This window comes from Pyrus communis, chromosome 6, assembly GCF_963583255.1.
Source record: "Pyrus communis chromosome 6, drPyrComm1.1, whole genome shotgun sequence".
Lineage (NCBI taxonomy): Eukaryota > Viridiplantae > Streptophyta > Magnoliopsida > Rosales > Rosaceae > Pyrus > Pyrus communis.
In genome coordinates, this window is record NC_084808.1 from 29,588,468 (window position 1) to 29,606,916 (window position 18,449).

Sequence of the window (18,449 nt, forward strand, 5' to 3'; positions counted from 1 at the left end):
GTGGAACTATGAGGTGGTTTATAGAAAAGTTAGAATTTTGGTTGTAACAAAATAAAAGAACATTCCCCTGACATTTGACCTTGCGCTTTTTAAGTTCTTAATTGACAGAAGTGTCCCCTCTGGTGTCCACTTTTGCCCATCTCATAATTCCCGAGTTGGAGCTCCAGGAGGCAGCAGGAGGCAGCAGTGCTCTTACTCCGTTAATTACCATTTATTTTATTTTATTTTATTTTAAATTGATATTGATAGTTAGGTATCGCCAATTGACTTGGCCAAAAGGTTATAAGGCTAAAAATAATTAAGAATTACACTAAAATTGTCTACAACTGAGTGTTAGACCAAAGAGCTTGTGGGCCCCATCGAGCCAAAACCCCAAATCAGGCTAGTGGGGTGGCCGTTTCCAACCTAGCCCTCCCTCCAACGCCAGAATGTCAAGCTTGACATTTTGTCAACTCTCCAACTCCAAAATGGTCAAGCTTGACATTTTACCAACCCTCCAACCGCTGACGCAAGAATGTCAAGCTTGACATTTTACCAACCCTCCAGCTCCAGAATGTTAAACTTGACATTTTGCCAGCCCTCTAGCTCAGCCCATTTGAATGCCAACAGCTATTTAGAGTCAGCATGACGCCATCTAGCAACGGCTAGCTAATGTCATGCTGCCGTCAAATTATCGTTGGAATTTTATTTATTTTTTTTGGACAAATTAAAAAAAAAATCTATTTTTTCCCTATAAATACACACACAATTCTTACAACATTGAAAGCTAAAGATAAGAAGTGTTACGTATATAAGAATCCTATCTGAAATTTGCACAACCAATTCTTGACACGTGGCACTGGAAATCCTATCTGAAAAATGAGTAAGATTACATAAAGATACGAAAAATGAGTAAGATTACATAAAAATAAGAAATTTGGAGAGTTACTCACTTTAGCGATACGTGTCACTTGAAATCCTATTAAAAAAATTATTGAGATTATATAAAGATAAGAAATTCAGATGCTTATTATTTTGGTAACAAATGACACTCAAAATATGTTCGAAAATTTTATTTTAATATGGTAGTTTAATTTAATTAACTATATTAATTTAATTAAAATAATAAATTATGTTTGGCCTATGCCGCTTCGGTTGGAGATGGTTTTTTGTCAAAATGCTATGTTTAACCTATGATCCTTTATCCCGCTCAGTTTGAGATTATATAAAATATAACCTCGTATTGTTCATTAAAATATAATTTATTACATAACAATAGGGCAAAAAGAAGGCTTTTGGCCCTTGTTCTGTTGGAGACGGCCTGATGATCATGTCATGCTACCACCACCTTAATCCTAATTCCTAATGATCATGTCATGCTGACACCCTCACTCCCTCCGTACATTCTCTCTCTCTCTACGTGTCGGAGTTTTGCTCCCTCCCCTCCCTTCCTAGAATTCCGGCAGTCTCTCCATTAATAATTCCAATTCCATTTCTGTCCCTCGCTGTAGCTTTACTTGTTCTGATGAACCATCATCTTCTCTAGGGTTTCTCATCGGTAAGCCGTTTCCGCAGAGATGTCTCGGCAAGCGGCGTCGCCTCACTTCCACAAATCCAAGACGCTCGATAACAAATACGTAAGAAAATTCGTAGATAGATCAATTCTCCAATTCACAGTTTCTTCCGTAGCAATGTGTAATTTGAGTTTGGCTGCTTAGAAATGTGGCTGAATGAAGACATTGGGATTAGAATGTGGATATGTATGTATGTCGGTTTTGTTCTTTCTCCGCAGTAATTGGTAACTAAATTGAGGGTTAGGGTTTTTGTTTATCAATAGTGTCTGTCTTTCGTTCCCTGCATTTTCCTAACTGAGCGTTTCGAGTCGAACTGTTTAGAGGTTACAAATTTTGTGGTTTTCAGCTTCATGGTTTGTTTGTTTTCACTGACACTCCCCTCCATTTTGGCTTCTGAGAAACTGGAATGCTTTTTTCCTTTAATTCTTAGTCTGGCACTGGCAGAAAAGATGTCCAACAAGTCCTCTTTCGAAAAAAAAAGGATAAATTCGTCAACGTCTAGATATGGTGTTAGGATATCAGGCAAATCTATTCATTTTATTCGTGTTTTGAATTTATGTGAATATTTTTGGTGTAGATGCTTGGAGATGAGATTGGAAAGGGAGCGTACGGTCGAGTTTACAAGGGTTTGGATTTAGAGAATGGGGACTTTGTCGCTATTAAACAAGTTTCTTTGGAGAATATTGCCCAGGAGGATCTCAACGTTATAATGGTTGGACAGCTTTCCTTTGTGTAGTAGTTGTTACATGTTCTTACAAATAACTATGGAGGAAATAGAAATGAAATATCACATTGTTTTTGGTTAGTTCTATGTCAATTAATTGTATATATGGATATATGTGTGTTTATGTAGATGTGGCTCATCTTGAAGGCCATTTGAGAGGATTTGAAATTTTATTATTTTGCAAATTCGTAAAAATCAAAATTATAATTTCTTGGCTCACTGGGTGCTGTTTTTCTTTTGATTGTTTCTCTGGTCGTACAATGCGGGTGAATTTTTAGCAAGAGATTGATTTACTCAAGGTACATTTTCTTTCTTTTTTGTCGTCTTTGCTTTTCTGATGTCAGTTATTTACCTTAAGCTGAACTCTTTTTTTACTATTACTTGTGCCCCATTGTTGCATGTTAGCACCTGTTGCAGATCTACTTTCTGAGAATTCTATGTACTTGCAACTCTAGCCTATAGCTGTCCCTCTTATTTTACAAATTTATCCTTCTGTCAGAATCCTGTAAAACAATAGTAGTCAATTCTAGTTTTCGGCAGGTTTTCTTCTTGTTGATTAAAGTTTTAGCGAAAGCTGATTGAAATTTTGGCCCCTGTCAACACGTTCCACTGTGTACAGTGGTTTGATGCATTTCTTCTGAAATGCTGTTGCTGAGTTGTCCTTTGCTAACCTGCTAACACCAGACATTCTGAATGCCTTTGGAATGAGATGCATGCTGAGTGCAATGCTTAGGGAATTAAATTCACTTTTGCAGAATTTAAATCACAAAAACATTGTGAAGTACCTTGGATCCTTAAAGACAAAGACTCATCTTCACATAATCCTAGAGTAAGTGAGCTTGTAATTTTTCCCCAATATTTCATGTGGAAACTCTGTTGAGAAAACTGTGTGATGTTTGATTGCTATACTTGTAGATATGTGGAGAATGGCTCACTTGCAAACATTATCAAGCCAAACAAATTTGGACCTTTCCCAGAATCATTGGTAGCTGTGTACATTGCTCAGGTTCCGTAATATCCTTGCAATTTGTTATTTGTATGTGTAGGCGCGTGCAAGTTAGATATTTGGACTTGATATTCGTTATGATGCAGGTTCTGGAGGGGTTAGTATATTTACATGAACAGGGCGTAATCCATCGGGATATCAAGGGTGCAAATATATTGACAACTAAAGAGGTGACTTACATGTGTATTTCTCCTTTTTAACTAGACGAGTTTTCATAGATGGTTACCATCATGTTCTTGTAAAGTATTTGTTCCATCGGGATATCAAGGGTGCAAAGATATTGATCTACCATCTGTTGCTTGTGTACCTTTTCCTTTTTAGTAATAACTTATTGTATTTCTTGATCAGTATGAGGCATCCTTTTCAGGGACTTGTGAAACTAGCTGATTTTGGTGTTGCGACAAAACTGACTGAGGCGGATGCTAATACACATTCAGTTGTTGGAACACCATATTGGATGGCCCCAGAGGTATTATTTTTTTTCTTTTCCTTTTTTTTCCCCTTCTTTTTTGATGTTGAGAAGAAAGATACTTGTACAGGCAATTCCTCCTGCCATATGGAAATTTCCACATTTGTGCACCTCCTGGAACCACATAAAGTGCACCCTTTTCTCTAGCTCTGTTAGGCCCATACACTCCAAACAACCACCACTCTTACCGTTATTCCCTGAAATAACTTTTTTGTTGAAACAGAGCCAACTGTATACAATCACACCTGGAGGCATTTCATAGTTGCTAATTATTATACTAATTAACCAAAATAATAATCGAAGAAGGTCTGCCTTTAGGATATGGGAGCAAGAGGAACTCAGTATTTGTTTTGTTAAAATTAACATGATCATGCATGCCAGGGCACGAATGCAAGCAGGCAAATGAAATTGTTTTTTGCATGACACGCACTGTGTGCCGGAAAAAAATAATGATTTTGATCCAGTAATGAAGATGTGAATGAGAGGCCCTAATTTGATGGAATTGAACTGTGTTTTAGGTGATTGAAATGTCGGGGGTTTGTGCTGCTTCAGACATTTGGAGTGTTGGGTGCACTGTTATTGAACTTCTTACATGCTTACCTCCTTACTATGATCTACAGCCTATGCCAGCACTATTTCGTATTGTTCAGGTGTGTTTAACTTTCATTTATTCGCTAATTTGCTCCATTTGTTTGGCATACTCTCTTTTGAGGGGTAGCAAAGGTGCATTACTGCTGATTTTGAAGTGGTCATTCACTGTCTAGTACCCCTCAAAATTGTGTCAGCTTGCAGTTTGAAGCTGTTTTCTTGCCCCCCTCCCTTTATTCTTGTCATGTATAAACAATTCCCAATAATGCTAGTTTTCTTAACATTGAGTGGCAGCGTCGACAGTTTTGTTCTTTTTTTCGTTTCCCTTTGCCTTTCAATTCTTTCAGGATGAGCATCCTCCCATACCTGACAGCCTATCTCCGGACATTACTGATTTTCTGGGTCAGTGCTTTAAGAAGGTGAGGCAGAGATATTCTTGCTTACTACTCCATTGTTCTTTTCTGAGCTTCATAAGTATTTTAAGTCCACAGATAGATGGTCAAGTTTCATGGAATTTAGATTTACAATTTCTTACCTTGTTATCATTGTCTTCTGTCTTGTATTACGCATTATTTGGATCATAAAAAATAATGAGTTGATTTCAGGTAAACAAACTTATATCCTTGTCCAGCCTTGCATTACATATAAAAAAAGTATAAGAAATTTATTAGGTGTTTCACAGGGAGATTATTTCGGGTTAACTTGTTGCCCTAATTCTTAGCCTTGATGGAATCTTTCGTTAACTAAAGTGGGTTAGTTGTAACTTAATTATATTCATCTATAACATTTTTGTTTCCCATCTAGGATGCTAGGCATCGGCCGGATGCAAAGACATTGCTTTCTCACCCTTGGATACAAAACTGCCGGCGAGCTTTGCAATCTTCAATTCGTCATAGTGGAACTCTAAGGTTGGTGTATAAAGTTCATCTGCGCGGTTTTTTTTCTGGGGCTGTCTTGGCTTCTTTTGTAGTATTTTTCACTAGATGTTTTTTTATTAGAGCTTTTAGCTTATTCGGATTGTTGTTTGGTAATTCATTTTAAAAAACCCAGTTATTTTGCAGAAAAGATGCTTCAATAGATGCAGAAATTTCCAATGGAGATAATCAGGGCTCTAGTGGACGTCCTTCTGCAGAGAAAGTTGAAGTAGCTGCTTCAACCATTAAAGCAGTGAGAGTCCTTGCCTTTTCGCAAACTACAGGCTTAATTTTTCGGTAGAGAAGCTCTTTAATTTAAGCGTTTGAGTTTTCTTGTATTACCAGTGACTTGGCTCTTTTTGAACTTCAGGACTCTAGGAAAGAATTATTATCAACTGAGGTTTCTGATGGGGGAAAATCTGATGATGACCCTACTTCAGATGTAAAATCTGTTGAGGAGAAGACGGATAATTTAGAAGATGATCTGACAGATCAATTTCCCACATTAGCTATCCATGGAAAGTCATCTTTGCAAAATGGTTCTGGCATAATATCTTTTAAGGAATTGGCTGCCTCTGAGCCAACTGAGCTTGACGAGCCACCACATACTAGCAACCATGATGCAGTGCTGGTGAATGGTGAGGTCAGATCTCCTGAATTAACGACAAAAAATGTAAGTGCCAAACAAGGAGGAAAAGGTGTTGGTTATAGAGCATTCGGTTTCGGAACAAGAAATCAGGATGGTCGTTTTCAAAAGGTGAGATTGCAGTAATTGATGTTGATTTTTGTCAAACTACTTGCTGGTCATATTGTGCGTGGTGTTGGTTTGGTGTTATCTATTTTGGGTAATATTTATTGTTGTCACATTTTGAATTCCTATGTAGAGATTGTTCCTACTTTACCTTCAATCTCTCATATTTCTTAATCCTAGATTTGTGTCTGTCATTTTGAAGGCTGCCAAGATGCCAGTTTCTTTGGGAGGTAATGAACTCAGTAAATTTAGTGATACTCCAGGAGATGCTTCCTTGGATGATCTGTTTCATCCATTGGATAAGCATCCAGAGGATAGGGCAACTGAGGCTTCGACATCTGCATCTATGTCACATTCAAACCAAGGCAATACACCTGGGAATGATGCTGGGAAAGGTGACCTGGCTACAAAGTTGAGAGCTACAATTGCTCAAAAACAAATGGAGAGTGAAATGGGTCAGGCTAACGGCAGTGGTGGCAACCTGTTACAGCTTATGATGGGTGTTCTCAAAGATGATGTGATTGATATTGGTGGTTTGGTATGTGTCAAATGTTGAGTCCTTTTTTTAATTTGTTGACTCGTCATCTCTGACACCTTTTACTATATATGTTTCTGTGTATTAGGTTTTCGACGAAAAGATGCCTGGAGAAAACCTATTTCCTCTACAGGTATTCACATTTCTTTTGTGGTTTTCTCCCGCAGATTTAAGGATCTGTGATCATTTTTCTTTTTCGTATATGGAGTGCATTAAATTCTAACTATCTACAAGTCTCTGAAGAATTTATGACTATAAATCTGCACCTCCGAGGTTAACAATTGCAGATTGTTTTATGAGTCTCAATTTTTTTGGGATAAGAAACAGGAATGTATGAAAGATACGGTAACTTTATTATCACTCTCAAATGAGTGACACTGGTGCAGTGTTGTGCCATAAAGTATCTCCTGCACAAATTGTAAAGCAGAAGCATCACACCAATCCTATATGTATTTGTCTGCCTTTTTTTGACGTGGAAATAATTTCTGCTATTTCTTGTTTGGTAGGCTGTTGAGTTCAGCCGGTTGGTTGGGTCATTGAGGCCAGATGAAACAGAAGATGTTGTTGTCTCTGCCGGTCAGAAACTCATTGCTATCTTCCATCAGCGCCCAGAGCAGAAAATTGTTTTTGTTACACAGCATGGTTTGATCCCTCTAATGGAATTGCTTGAAGTACCTAAAACTCGCGTATGTGGATCCTTTTTTTACCTCTCTGGTCATGTTTATGAGAAATACAAAAGATGGATGCCCACTTTTCAATTAGCTTTATGATAGCTGTATGTGATTGTTGTTTCCCACTTTTACAGGTTATATGTTCTGTGCTTCAAATTATAAATCAGATAATCAAAGATAATACTGATTTCCAAGAAAATGCTTGTCTTGTGGGTCTGGTGAGTTGTAATGCATTCAGGTTTTTATGTTTTGTTATTCTGCAGTTGCATCTTGCTTGTCTCTGACCATGGCAGTAGGACTGATATTGGCAGCACTGAAAAGTGAAACAGTTTTCTATACAAGCACACACATCCTTGTTTGTTTATTCCCTCTATTGTGGTCTTTTATCTCTATCTGAGAGTTGTATGGTCTAGACATTCGTGTTAGGTATTAGTTATGCAGCTTTAATTCTTATTGCTAACTTATACGACAGATCCCAGTGATAATGAGCTTTGCGGTTCCTAATCATTCCCGGGAAATTCGTATGGAAGCAGCTTATTTCTTACAGCAGCTTTGTCAGTCAAGGTTATGTTCCCTTCTGTAGTTAGTCATAGTTTTCTTCCATAATTATTCACCAGAAAATCGAGCTTGAGGTTGACATTGAGGATTTTTTGTGCAGCGCGCTGACATTGCAAATGTTCATAGCTTGCCGTGGAATACCTGTTTTGGTGGGCTTTTTAGAGGCTGACTATGCAAAATTCAGGTTGGTACTTAGTGGGTTTCCCTGTTTGTTACTGTTAATTTTTTAGTTCAATTTCGATAGTTTACAAACAATGACACAAGTACTTTGAAGTAACCTAATAAAAAATTAGCTAACTTTCTGTGGCCTCCCTCTTTTGTGGGGTGGGGTGGTGGTTATTCTCATGGAAGTAATGCCACAGAGGACATTTTTAATTGTTTGAAACATGAACTCCTTATTAGAAGTAGTCAGACCATTTGGCTGTGAGGATTGCTTGTGACTGAATAACAAATGTATTCTGTTTTCAATCTTATTATGGATAGTTTAGAATACTTCTGTCAAATTTTTATTAGACTTCTTTCTATCCAGGGAAATGGTTCATCTAGCAATTGATGGTATGTGGCAAGTCTTTAAGCTTCAGCGGTCAACTCCTAGAAATGATTTTTGTCGCATAGCCGCAAAGAATGGAATACTGCTGAGGCTCATTAACACCCTTCATAGCTTGAATGAGGCAACCCGCCTAGCTTCCGTATCCGCTGGGGGTGGATTTCCACTAGAAGGTTCAGCTCAGCGCCCACGGTCTGGTTCATTAGATTCTGGTCATCCGATTTTTTCTCAGAGTGACACACCGCTTCCTACAACTGATCAACATGATCCCTCCAAGGTTAGACATGGAATGATTGATTTTCATTTGTCAACTGGAACAGCAGAACCTGCACGTGCTTCAACTTCAAACTCTCAAAGATCAGATGCTGATCGATCAGATCCAAGATATCTTCATCTAGATACTGATAGAGCTCAATCTAGCAATGTAGTAGTGGAAGCTTCAGTTCCTTCTAAATTGACAGACTCATCATCAGTAGACAAAGTAGTAAATATTACAACCAAGGAACCTTCAACTACCTCTCGAGATCTAGACCTCAGGCAGCAGCGACCTGCTAATTCTTCTAGTAGGGCATCCACAGATAGACCTCCAAAAATGATGGAAGGTACATCGAACGGGTTTTCAACAACAGTAACTACTCAACAGGAGCAAGTTCGTCCCCTTCTTAGCTTGTTAGATAAAGAACCTCCTTCCAGACGCTTTTCTGGTCAGCTCGAGTATGTACGCCACCTGCCAGGTTTGGAGAGACATGAAAGTATATTGCCCCTTTTACATGCTTCTAATGAAAAGAAGACAAACGGAGAATTAGATTTCCTGATGGCCGAATTTGCCGGTAACAGTCTTTATCTAATTAGTCGTTAACTTTATAACCTGTAAACAAGTCTGTCATTAGGAATCTTTAAGTTTTATAATCTGTGAACTATATAGAGACCGCCTCTATTCGTGTTAGGATCCAATGAATCAAACACAAGTTTTTCTCCCACTCCTATTGAACACTTAAGTACCAAAAATCAATTTTGATTGCTTTCTTTTTCCATAATGTTTTTTACTTACTTGTAGCCTTGGAAATTAGGTGGGCCTATTTCATCTGTTTCCATGTATAACTGATTTCTTCATTATTTTGCAGACGTCTCTCAACGTGGTAGAGAAAATGGGAATGTTGATTCCACTGCTAGAGTTTCTCATAAAACGATAAATAAAGAGATGGGAACACTAGCATCTATCAAAGGAGCTGCTTCCACCTCTGGCATAGCATCTCAGACAACATCAGGAGTACTTTCTGGTTCTGGAGTTCTAAATGCCAGACCAGGCAGTGCAACATCATCAGGTTTACTTTCCCACATGGTTTTAACATTGAATGCAGATGTTGCGAGGGAATACCTAGAAAAGGTGGCTGATCTTCTGCTTGAGTTTGCACAGGCAGATACTACTGTAAAGTCATACATGTGTAGCCAAAGTTTGCTCAGCCGTCTCTTCAAGATGTTCAATAGGGTGGAGCCCCCTATTCTTTTGAAGGTACTTTAAAAAATCTCCATTAATCCAACTCATCATTAATTTATGTTATTGTAACCTTGATAATGTTGGTGCTCTCTGCTCTGTCATTGTACAGATACTGAAGTGTGTAAACCATTTGTCAACTGATCCAAACTGCTTAGAGAATCTTCAGCGGGCAGAAGCAATTAAATATTTGATTCCAAATCTTGAACTAAAAGAAGGAGCTCTTGTATCTCAAATACATCATGAGGTGGGCAATCTATCTTATTTCTAACGTTAACATTGGATTGTTGGCTAATAAGCTGTGCATCTTATTGTCGTCGTTGTTTTAAACAAAAAATATGTGACCCCCTTCTGTCCTTAAATGTGGAGTATTTTAGTCTGTACGGATATTAACTCTACATAGAATGTTGATGATAAGAAAGGAAACTTCTTAACATAAAATGACTGAGTTCTAACTGCGTCGTTCTCATATTATTTTTAGGTACTCAATGCTCTGTTCAATCTGTGCAAGATTAACAAGAGAAGACAGGAACAAGCAGCTGAGATTGGAATAATTCCACACTTAATGCACTTTATTGAGTCTAATTCTCCTTTGAAACAATATGCGTTGCCTTTACTGTGTGATATGGCTCATGCATCACGTAATTCGAGGGAGCAACTAAGGGCTCATGGTGGGTTGGATGTTTACTTAAGCCTTCTCGAGAATGAACTTTGGTCTGTGACTGCATTGGATTCGATTGCTGTGTGCTTGGCTCATGACAATGACAACCGGAAGGTGGAACAAGCATTATTGAAAAAGGATGCAGTTCAGAAATTGGTGAAATTTTTCCAGTGCTGTCCAGAACAGTATTTCGTGCACATATTGGAGCCATTTTTGAAAATTATCACGTATGCGATTGCATATCTAGTCTATTTACTTAAAATTGATTACTGTCTTTTTAACCTTCTGCATATAAACGTATTGATTGATTATAATTGGCAGTTGAAATTTTACCCTTTTTTATGTGTCTGTCTGGAAGATTTCATTATCTTTAGGTTTACAGAACTCCCCTTTTTCCTTTGTGGACGTAACAACTGCTTCTCTTTCTTTTGCAGGAAATCATCGCGAATTAATACAACGTTAGCTGTTAATGGTTTGACACCACTGCTTATCACAAGACTGGACCATCAGGATGCTATTGCCCGTCTAAATCTTCTTAAACTGATAAAGGTTTGGGAATCATTTACTACTCTGGAAGCTATTAATTTGCTTCCGATTGTTAATGTTATTATAAATCTGACTGGCAGGCTGTTTATGAGCACCACCCGCGGCCAAAGCAATTGATTGTGGAGAATGATCTGCCTCAGAAGCTTCAAAATCTAATAGAAGAACGCAGAGATGGGCAACGATTGGGTGGCCAAGTGTTGGTAAAACAAATGGCTACTTCGCTGCTTAAAGCACTACATATTAACACCGTCTTGTAGATTCAGCCAGGCTCCGCTCTATTTCTTTTTTGACATTGTAGATTTGATTCCTTAGGGAAAGTGTATTTATGGGTTTTTTTTTCGGTTTCTATGTTTTAGTTTCATCTTATTGTGTTTGGTGAGGGAGGGTGGCCATTGAGCTCCTTTGATTGGCGTTATTTGTTTGGTTTACATATAAAAGTTGTCCATGTTTTGTTTTCCTTTTTCTTCAACCCCCTTTGTTTGTACAAACATTTCAGAGGTGTTTTGATCACTTGAATATTGTGATATTTTGCTTACTGATATTCGCCTATGGACACATTAAAATTCGGTCATTCAGAATATGGGCAAATTGCAGCTCATCCCGAGAGTTTTTTTCGGAATTTCGGTATACTATTAGGGCATCCTTCCCGGTGGTTCAAGCTGTCACAGTGAATCAAACCGTTGAAGCGAAAAGTAGTTGCCCCGTCCGCCCTGACCTGTTAATCGTCATCACGGTTCTCGTACACATTAGGAAACATAAAACCTGAATTCGCTACCAAATATGATAAAACCAAACACGATACAACTCATCACCGTGCTCGGTCTTCAAACATTGTGCTTTAAATCTGTCACACCAGCCTAAGTTAAAACGTTTAACGTTCCAGCATAAGTAAACAAAATATCATTTTAACTTCTGATAGTGTACAATCCATTGCAAAATAAAGCCACGAGAACTGCACAAATTAGTCAATCGACATCAGAAAAACCAATCCACATCATTTGCACACAGGATGGCAAGCAACTCTCATATCAAGTCCGCGACATTCATCGGCATTTCATCAATCTGAGTACTGTAATACTGCTCAATGTCTCTTAGAATCTTAATATCATCACTTTTGACAAAGTTTATTGCCACACCCTACCAAAAACAAACAAATTTCCCGTATTAATCAACAAATAAACAAAAAGAATCTCTTAAACGTACTTTCTGAATCAAAATTTTGATTCATTAACGAGGAAAACAAACCTTGCGCCCGAAACGGCCAGAACGACCAATCCGATGAATGTATAGCTCTCGATTGTTTGGAAGATCATAATTGATAACCAAAGAAACCTGATGAAGGCAAAATTATCACGATAAGAAAAGCAGTTTAAGGATTAAAGGTTCTCTAGGCCCTCCAGCTAGTACAAAAGTCATTAAAAATACTCTCTAAAACAGTGCTTTAATTCGTAAACATTTCTCTGGGATAAATTTGGAAGACCAGGTTATTTGGTTCCGACTACCAAGTGAACAAGCTAAATGGATCTCAAATATCTCACTATATTTGAATAGTTAGCAAAATAAAGTCAAAGTCAAAAGATGATAGATTCTAAATAAAGATTGAACAATTATGATAAAAAAGAACTTGCCTGCTGAACGTCAAGGCCCCGGGCCCAAACATCGGTTGTGATCAGGACACGAGTATTACCACCACGAAACTCGGCCATAATAGCATCTCTTTCCTTCTGAGGCATGTCTCCATGCATTGCAGAGACAGTAAAGTTATTACTCCTCATCTTTTCGGTGAGCCAGTCCACCTGCCAGCAAAATTGAAATAGTGATGCACCAGGGAATGGAATGTTAGTCAACCAGAAAAGGAATGGCAGTGTGCCAAAAGGATAACTATTACAAACAGAAAATTTTGCATGCATCAATTCCACCTGACACATTAAATTCTAAAGGTTGTGTGTATCGATGTATAACCAGTAGGCACTCATGATAATATAAAATCAGGAATAATGCATATGAGAACATATAATCTCTCCGCAAGCATCTAATAGGTCAGGATCCCATTTTATATTTCTACTTTGCACACCAAATCAATAACCTAACTACACACTTGAAACCTTTATTTTCCCTTATTTGTAATCAAACAGTTTACCTTTCGCTTTGTGTTGCAGAATATAACAGCTTGTGTAATTGTAAGGGTATCATAGAGATCACAAAGAGTATCAAACTTCCATTCCTCTCTTTCGACGGCCACGAAAAATTGCTTGATTCCCTGTCATCACAAAACACACTTTATTACAAATTTCCCATTGCACAGAAAGGCGTCATACGTACAACTATACGAAACAGAAGCACTGCATACCTCCAACGTCAACTCATCACGTTTGACAAGGATCCTTACAGGTTCAGTCATAAACTTGTTGGTCATCTCCAAAATTTCATGAGGAAGTGTAGCAGAAATCAAGCAAACCTACAATGTCACAAATGGTTTTAGTTTCAGAGAGAAATACTTATTTGGAGAACGTAACAATGACCGGCGTATACAAAGATGACCGCCATAAGCACATGTAGCAGATATAGATATGGGAAGGAGAGAAAAAAGACCTGGAGCTCAGGAGGAAGATATCTGTAGACATCATAAATCTGATCCTTGAATCCTCTGCTCAACATTTCATCAGATTCATCCTGCAAAACCGAACCAAACCCGAAAAAAATCAAAACAGAGATCAATAAAACTAAAAGGGAAAAATCCAAAATTCACAGTTAAAAAGCAAAAGAAAGGAAATAAGAGACTGACAAGAACTAATAATTTGATGGCTCGAGTTCGGAGAGTTCTTCTTTTGATCATATCACAGACTCTGCCAGGAGTTCCAGACACCACATGAACGCCATACTCGAGCTTTCGGATATCCTCACCCACGCTTTTGCCTCCAATGCAAGAATGCGCTTGTATATTTATGAAATTCCCAATTGCTAATATCACCTTCTCAGTCTGCGCCGCCAATTCCCTCGTCGGAGACAATATCAAAGCCTGAACCCTATACAATACATACATATATACATACACAAAATGAAATTAAAATTTTCCCGAGAAACAAACAGACAAACAAAAGAAACAAACGCTAGGTCTCAGCTGACGTACTCTCGGGAGGAGGTGTCGACAAGCTGACAGACGGTGAGGGCAATCATGGAGGTCTTGCCGGTACCGGACTGGGCCTGGGCAATGACGTCGCGACCCTCTATGATGGGCCTGACGGCCCGTTGCTGGATGGCGGAGGGCTTCTCGAAGCCGTAGTTGTAGACGCCTCGGAGGAGATCGTCCCTTAAACCCATCTGATCGAAGGTCATGATGGGCTCTATCCCATCGGAAGTCACGAACTCCAGCTTCTCATCCCCCATTCCTCCGACGCGTCTCGCCGGTGCCTCTTCCATGGCTCTGACGTTCCGACGACGACGACTATCGAGCAGGTGCGTAGTTGTCTTTAGGGTTTGTTTGGCTGCCCTTGTTTCTCTGGATAACGATTCACGCGAGTCAGAGGAGCAAGCGACGGAAGGCGTCGAGGGTTTTATAAAGGGAACTTTAAAAAGGCTAAACCATATTTTTAGATTAAAATATCAATTTTAATACTATTCATTCTATCTTTTATTTTATTTTACCGTTAAAATTTAAAAATTTTAAGTTTTTTCTTATTAGTTCTTTTTTTTATAAACTCTAGACCCAATTATTAGGTTACTTTTCAAGTAAATTTTTTAAAGTTACAATTTTAATGTTGTATGAGAGATTTTATGGTGTGCCGAAACGAGAGCTGATACGTATCATAATACAGTTACTTGAAAATTTAAAAAAAAAATCAACCAATTTTATTATGACACTTGATTTAACGGATCTTGTTTCTGTACACTGACAAATTTTTCTATGTGGACAAAACTAATCGGACCAACGATATAATAGAGGCTAGTTCGAACTCACGGTTCTGGACGCAAGAAAATATGACTTGACTTAATTATAAGGCACTCACACATTAAGCAAAGATGACAACAGAATATATTGTCGAATTTGCTAGATCATACTTGCTTTCGTAACAAATTGATACAAGCACAATTTGTTAACACGTGAAAAATCTAAACACGAAAATTAAGCTAGCTACGTAATAGGGAATCAACTTTCTTGTTGACAGAAGCAGAGAGGAACTTCATGCAGATAGGAGGTTTGACAGACGCAAGGGACAGTATAGCAGCCGGAACGCCCCACAAAGATTCACCGCAGATGAGACCCGACGCCACAGCTGGCCCATAGTCATTGGCCTTTTGCCTGTTCTTACTCCGCCACAAGTAGAGGATCAAGCTTCCCACGCACATGTCAATGGCGAAGTAGGAACCCAGGTAGAATGGGATGGCCATGCACATTGGGTTCGGAATGAACCTATGGATCCTGTACTTTGTTTCGTAACGCTGCAATAGCTCATTGATTATGTTCATCGCGACTGCAGCTGCAAAAAACGAGACTGCAAGCGTCACGCAGTTTTTGGGGAGGGAACCGACACCCTCAACTCCAAGGAGTGCAATGCCGCGGTACATTAGGCCGTAGGGTGCAGGATAAGGGCCGTCTGGATTGCCAATTGAGTAAGCTTTGTAGAAAAACCAGAATATTAATGGAGACATGACGCATCCCATTGCTGTGCCAAAGACTTGGCTGAAGAACATAGAGCGAGGAGACGACAGCGTGAGGTATCCTGTCTTGAAGTCTTGCATGAGATCAGAAGCGGTTGAGACAATACTCATCATCACACCGCAAGAAGCAAGGCCGGCAATGACACCACCATGATCAAGGCCAACCCAAGAGCTGAAGATTATGATGGCGAATTTGCCATAGTTGGAGGCAAGAGACCAATCGGTGAGGCCACAGCCGTAGGCATTGCAGAAGGCCAAGACTGGGGCAATCAGATAAGCAACCAACACATGGTACCATTTCAGCTGGGGGAAGATCAAGGGTACTACACCGATGGATATGGCTGCAAGCACAATGTAGCCAGAGAAAGCAACCCAGCTGGGGATTTGGTCTTTCAAGAAGTACTCGATTCTCCGTTCTTCACCATAGTCTGCAGATACAACTTCTGAGGACCCTCCCGCTTCAACACTGTCATGGTTTACGGATGGTGATGATGTCTCTAGTTTCTTCTCTGAGTTGTGTGTCATGAGACTTTTCGTGGTCATGAAGAGCATGTAGACTACATGGAACAAACCGTCACCAAGCATCATGGCTATAGCAATAAAAACCTGCAGCAAAATAAGAACATCCAAATATTATTAGAGATAATCTCAATTAGCAACATTATTTAAATTGCAACTTTCAAACACATTTATGAAGATAATAGAAATTCATCAAGCTATAGGTGGCGGCAGAGGAAGTTTTAGTTACGACCCTGTATCCTTGGATGCCATGGAGACTGCTGGCGGATAGATTAGCGTTGTACCAGATACCTTTCTTTGTCTCAATCAAGGGCCACATGATTCCCCATGAAATAATGGCTCCAACAAGCAAAGATACGTTGACCATGATAGGGCAAATCATGCCTACACCAACATATGTCGATGAGAAATCAAAGTAAAACCTGCAAGTTTTGTGATCCGACTTATTAGTGAAATCGAGGCATTCACGAGGACAGCCTAATGATACGAAAACAAGGGAATTAATATATGGAAAGAATTGTGCATATACTTGTGCGCATAGGCTTTGAGACCAAATGTTGGGAAGCTGGAAAATCCGCAGCCATCAGCAGCAGCGAAAAACCATTGGAAAAAGGCAAACACAAAGGTGAAGCAGAAGGTTTTGAAGAGCACAGCAACTTGTTTCCTACATTCATTGGTAAGAAGAACGTATACAATTAGCAGACTGATTAGGTTTAATTAGACAATGAACATCTACAAGTCAAGGCAAAGCGGTTCTAACTTTGCCAGCTTAGCTCCTTTGGGTGTGTGAAAGCTGTTGATGAGGTATGCAGTTGCAGTTCCACTCGGGTACGTTAACTTGTACTTCATGATCATCATCTGTTGGGAATTAAAGAAAATTAGACCAAAAACCAAATTAAACGAACAAATCTTCATGTGTATATTTGTGAGTGTTGATTAAGTTTTAATTTCCAATTACCTTTCTGAGGGGCATAATCGAAAACAACCCGACGAAGCTGACAGCGAAGAGAAACCCAATCATCCATCCAACATCAAGTTTCTTTATGTTGATTGGGGTGTTGCCTTCATCTCCTTGCGCAGCAATCTTTGCACTCATTCCCAGTAAATAACTTGCAGTTCCACCTATTTAATCATGACACAAATTACAATTATTAGATGATTAATGTAAACTAATACAGTGATTTACAAATATTATATTATTTTCTTGCATGCAAACCAAATTAGAGATTCATAACACAATTCTCTACTATATACCGTATTTGGAAGATCTAGAAATAATCAATTTTATCGATATGATCAGAACTGAATGATCGATGCGAAACAGTTATTAATGGCGAAGAATTTGATTAGAAAAGAGACTAATGAACATACTGCTAAAGGCGATCCCGGAAGAGGCGACGACGCAAGTCTGGATGACGGTGTTTTCCTGGCGAGTGAAAGGCTGCTTCAAGAAGCCGCACCTGTCGATCATGGCGGTGTAGCCTTTCACCACCGCGAAACCGAGCAGTCCCGCGGCGACGTTGAGCGAGGGAATGACGCCGGTGGTGAGGTTCAACTTGCAGACGATGAAGTTGAAGACAATGCTGAGGATGAAGCTGGTGACCATCGACCTCACCGTAATCTGCTTGGTCCAGGGCGGCACCGCCGTGTACTTGAACGCCTCCTCCACATTCACCTTCTTTTTGGTATTTCCGGCAGTGCCCTTCTGTTTGGCATCCGAGTCGTCACTCTGGGTATCACCGCCTTTGCTAAGGCTTCTCTCCATGATTCGATTCGATCAATTTTTGGGTGTCTGAGAGCGTGGAGGAGGCCTATGTGTGAGAGTGGAAAATCTGAGCCAGCTAGGATTCGGAGTGGGATTTGGGACCCGGAAAACAGAATCCGGAATCGGGTACAAGTACCTACTAGGTAGGTTTGATTCAGTAAACACAGATTAAAATTTAATTAATTAGTTAATTTTTTTTTAGATTAAGGAGGGAATTTTAATGGACAAGAGGCTTTCAAGCGTGACAGTTTCTATAATTGGCATAATTTCCTTTGAATTTAGATCTATTATTCTGTTTAGTTTCCATTCTTGGACTGCAAGTAAGCAATGCATGTGAACAATTGAGATTTTCAAAAGTTAGTTCCTTTTCAGTTTCACATACAAATTTTAGAGTACAATTTATATGATTCGCGGCTGCCAGAATAAATAATCTCCGCCGCCTACGACAATTTAACTCACCGTCGACTCAACTCTCTATCCTGTTTTAT

The 18,449-nt window shown here is 39.2% G+C and overlaps 3 protein-coding genes across 3 annotated transcripts; 1 reads left to right on the forward strand and 2 right to left on the reverse strand.

The window, feature by feature from the left end:
* Positions 1-1,272: 1,272 nt before the first annotated feature.
* Positions 1,273-11,559, forward strand: LOC137738462 (MAP3K epsilon protein kinase 1-like). Its single transcript, XM_068478092.1, has 24 exons — positions 1,273-1,616; positions 2,131-2,265; positions 2,556-2,576; positions 3,033-3,106; positions 3,193-3,283; positions 3,370-3,453; positions 3,651-3,752; positions 4,271-4,402; positions 4,688-4,759; positions 5,145-5,248; positions 5,402-5,507; positions 5,625-6,011; positions 6,208-6,543; positions 6,629-6,673; positions 7,047-7,226; positions 7,346-7,429; positions 7,684-7,775; positions 7,870-7,953; positions 8,299-9,146; positions 9,441-9,829; positions 9,924-10,058; positions 10,293-10,699; positions 10,907-11,021; positions 11,099-11,559. The coding sequence occupies exons 1-24, from the start codon at positions 1,557-1,559 to the stop codon at positions 11,273-11,275; spliced, it is 4,260 nt and encodes a 1,419-aa protein (XP_068334193.1). The 5' UTR covers positions 1,273-1,556; the 3' UTR covers positions 11,276-11,559.
* Positions 11,560-11,769: 210 nt separating this feature from the next.
* Positions 11,770-14,567, reverse strand: LOC137738463 (eukaryotic initiation factor 4A-3). The gene is made up of 8 exons (XM_068478093.1): positions 14,149-14,567; positions 13,804-14,044; positions 13,611-13,691; positions 13,369-13,476; positions 13,159-13,278; positions 12,647-12,814; positions 12,264-12,350; positions 11,770-12,155 (listed from the first exon to the last, which is right to left on the reverse strand). Exons 1-8 carry the CDS (start codon positions 14,436-14,438, stop codon positions 12,042-12,044), a joined length of 1,209 nt encoding a protein of 402 aa, XP_068334194.1. The 5' UTR covers positions 14,439-14,567; the 3' UTR covers positions 11,770-12,041.
* Positions 14,568-15,146: 579 nt separating this feature from the next.
* LOC137736417 (probable metal-nicotianamine transporter YSL7) lies at positions 15,147-17,961 on the reverse strand. The gene is made up of 6 exons (XM_068475687.1): positions 17,568-17,961; positions 17,155-17,318; positions 16,957-17,054; positions 16,726-16,860; positions 16,429-16,618; positions 15,147-16,283 (listed from the first exon to the last, which is right to left on the reverse strand). Exons 1-6 carry the CDS (start codon positions 17,959-17,961, stop codon positions 15,147-15,149), a joined length of 2,118 nt encoding a protein of 705 aa, XP_068331788.1.
* Between the last annotated feature and the right edge of the window lie 488 nt (positions 17,962-18,449).

What these genes read in the sequence shown, in the direction of transcription:
- LOC137738462 (XM_068478092.1), top strand. Translation starts at nt 1,557, where the DNA reads ATGTCTCGGCAAGCGGCGTCGCCTCACTTCCACAAATCCAAGACGCTC. An exon ending in CATCTTCACATAATCCTAGA is followed by an intron (nt 3,107 to 3,192) that starts GTAAGTGAGCTT and finishes CTATACTTGTAG; the next exon opens with ATATGTGGAGAATGGCTCAC. An exon ending in TTGAAGTACCTAAAACTCGC is followed by an intron (nt 7,227 to 7,345) that starts GTATGTGGATCC and finishes CCACTTTTACAG; the next exon opens with GTTATATGTTCTGTGCTTCA.
- LOC137738463 (XM_068478093.1), bottom strand. Translation starts at nt 14,438, where the DNA reads ATGGAAGAGGCACCGGCGAGACGCGTCGGAGGAATGGGGGATGAGAAG. An exon ending in CCATCAAATTATTAGTTCTT is followed by an intron (nt 13,692 to 13,803) that starts GTCAGTCTCTTA and finishes TCGGTTTTGCAG; the next exon opens with GATGAATCTGATGAAATGTT. An exon ending in GGGGCCTTGACGTTCAGCAG is followed by an intron (nt 12,351 to 12,646) that starts GCAAGTTCTTTT and finishes TGCCTTCATCAG; the next exon opens with GTTTCTTTGGTTATCAATTA.
- LOC137736417 (XM_068475687.1), bottom strand. Translation starts at nt 17,961, where the DNA reads ATGGAGAGAAGCCTTAGCAAAGGCGGTGATACCCAGAGTGACGACTCG. An exon ending in AAAGGAGCTAAGCTGGCAAA is followed by an intron (nt 16,861 to 16,956) that starts GTTAGAACCGCT and finishes CAATGAATGTAG; the next exon opens with GAAACAAGTTGCTGTGCTCT. An exon ending in CTCAAAGCCTATGCGCACAA is followed by an intron (nt 16,619 to 16,725) that starts GTATATGCACAA and finishes CAAAACTTGCAG; the next exon opens with GTTTTACTTTGATTTCTCAT.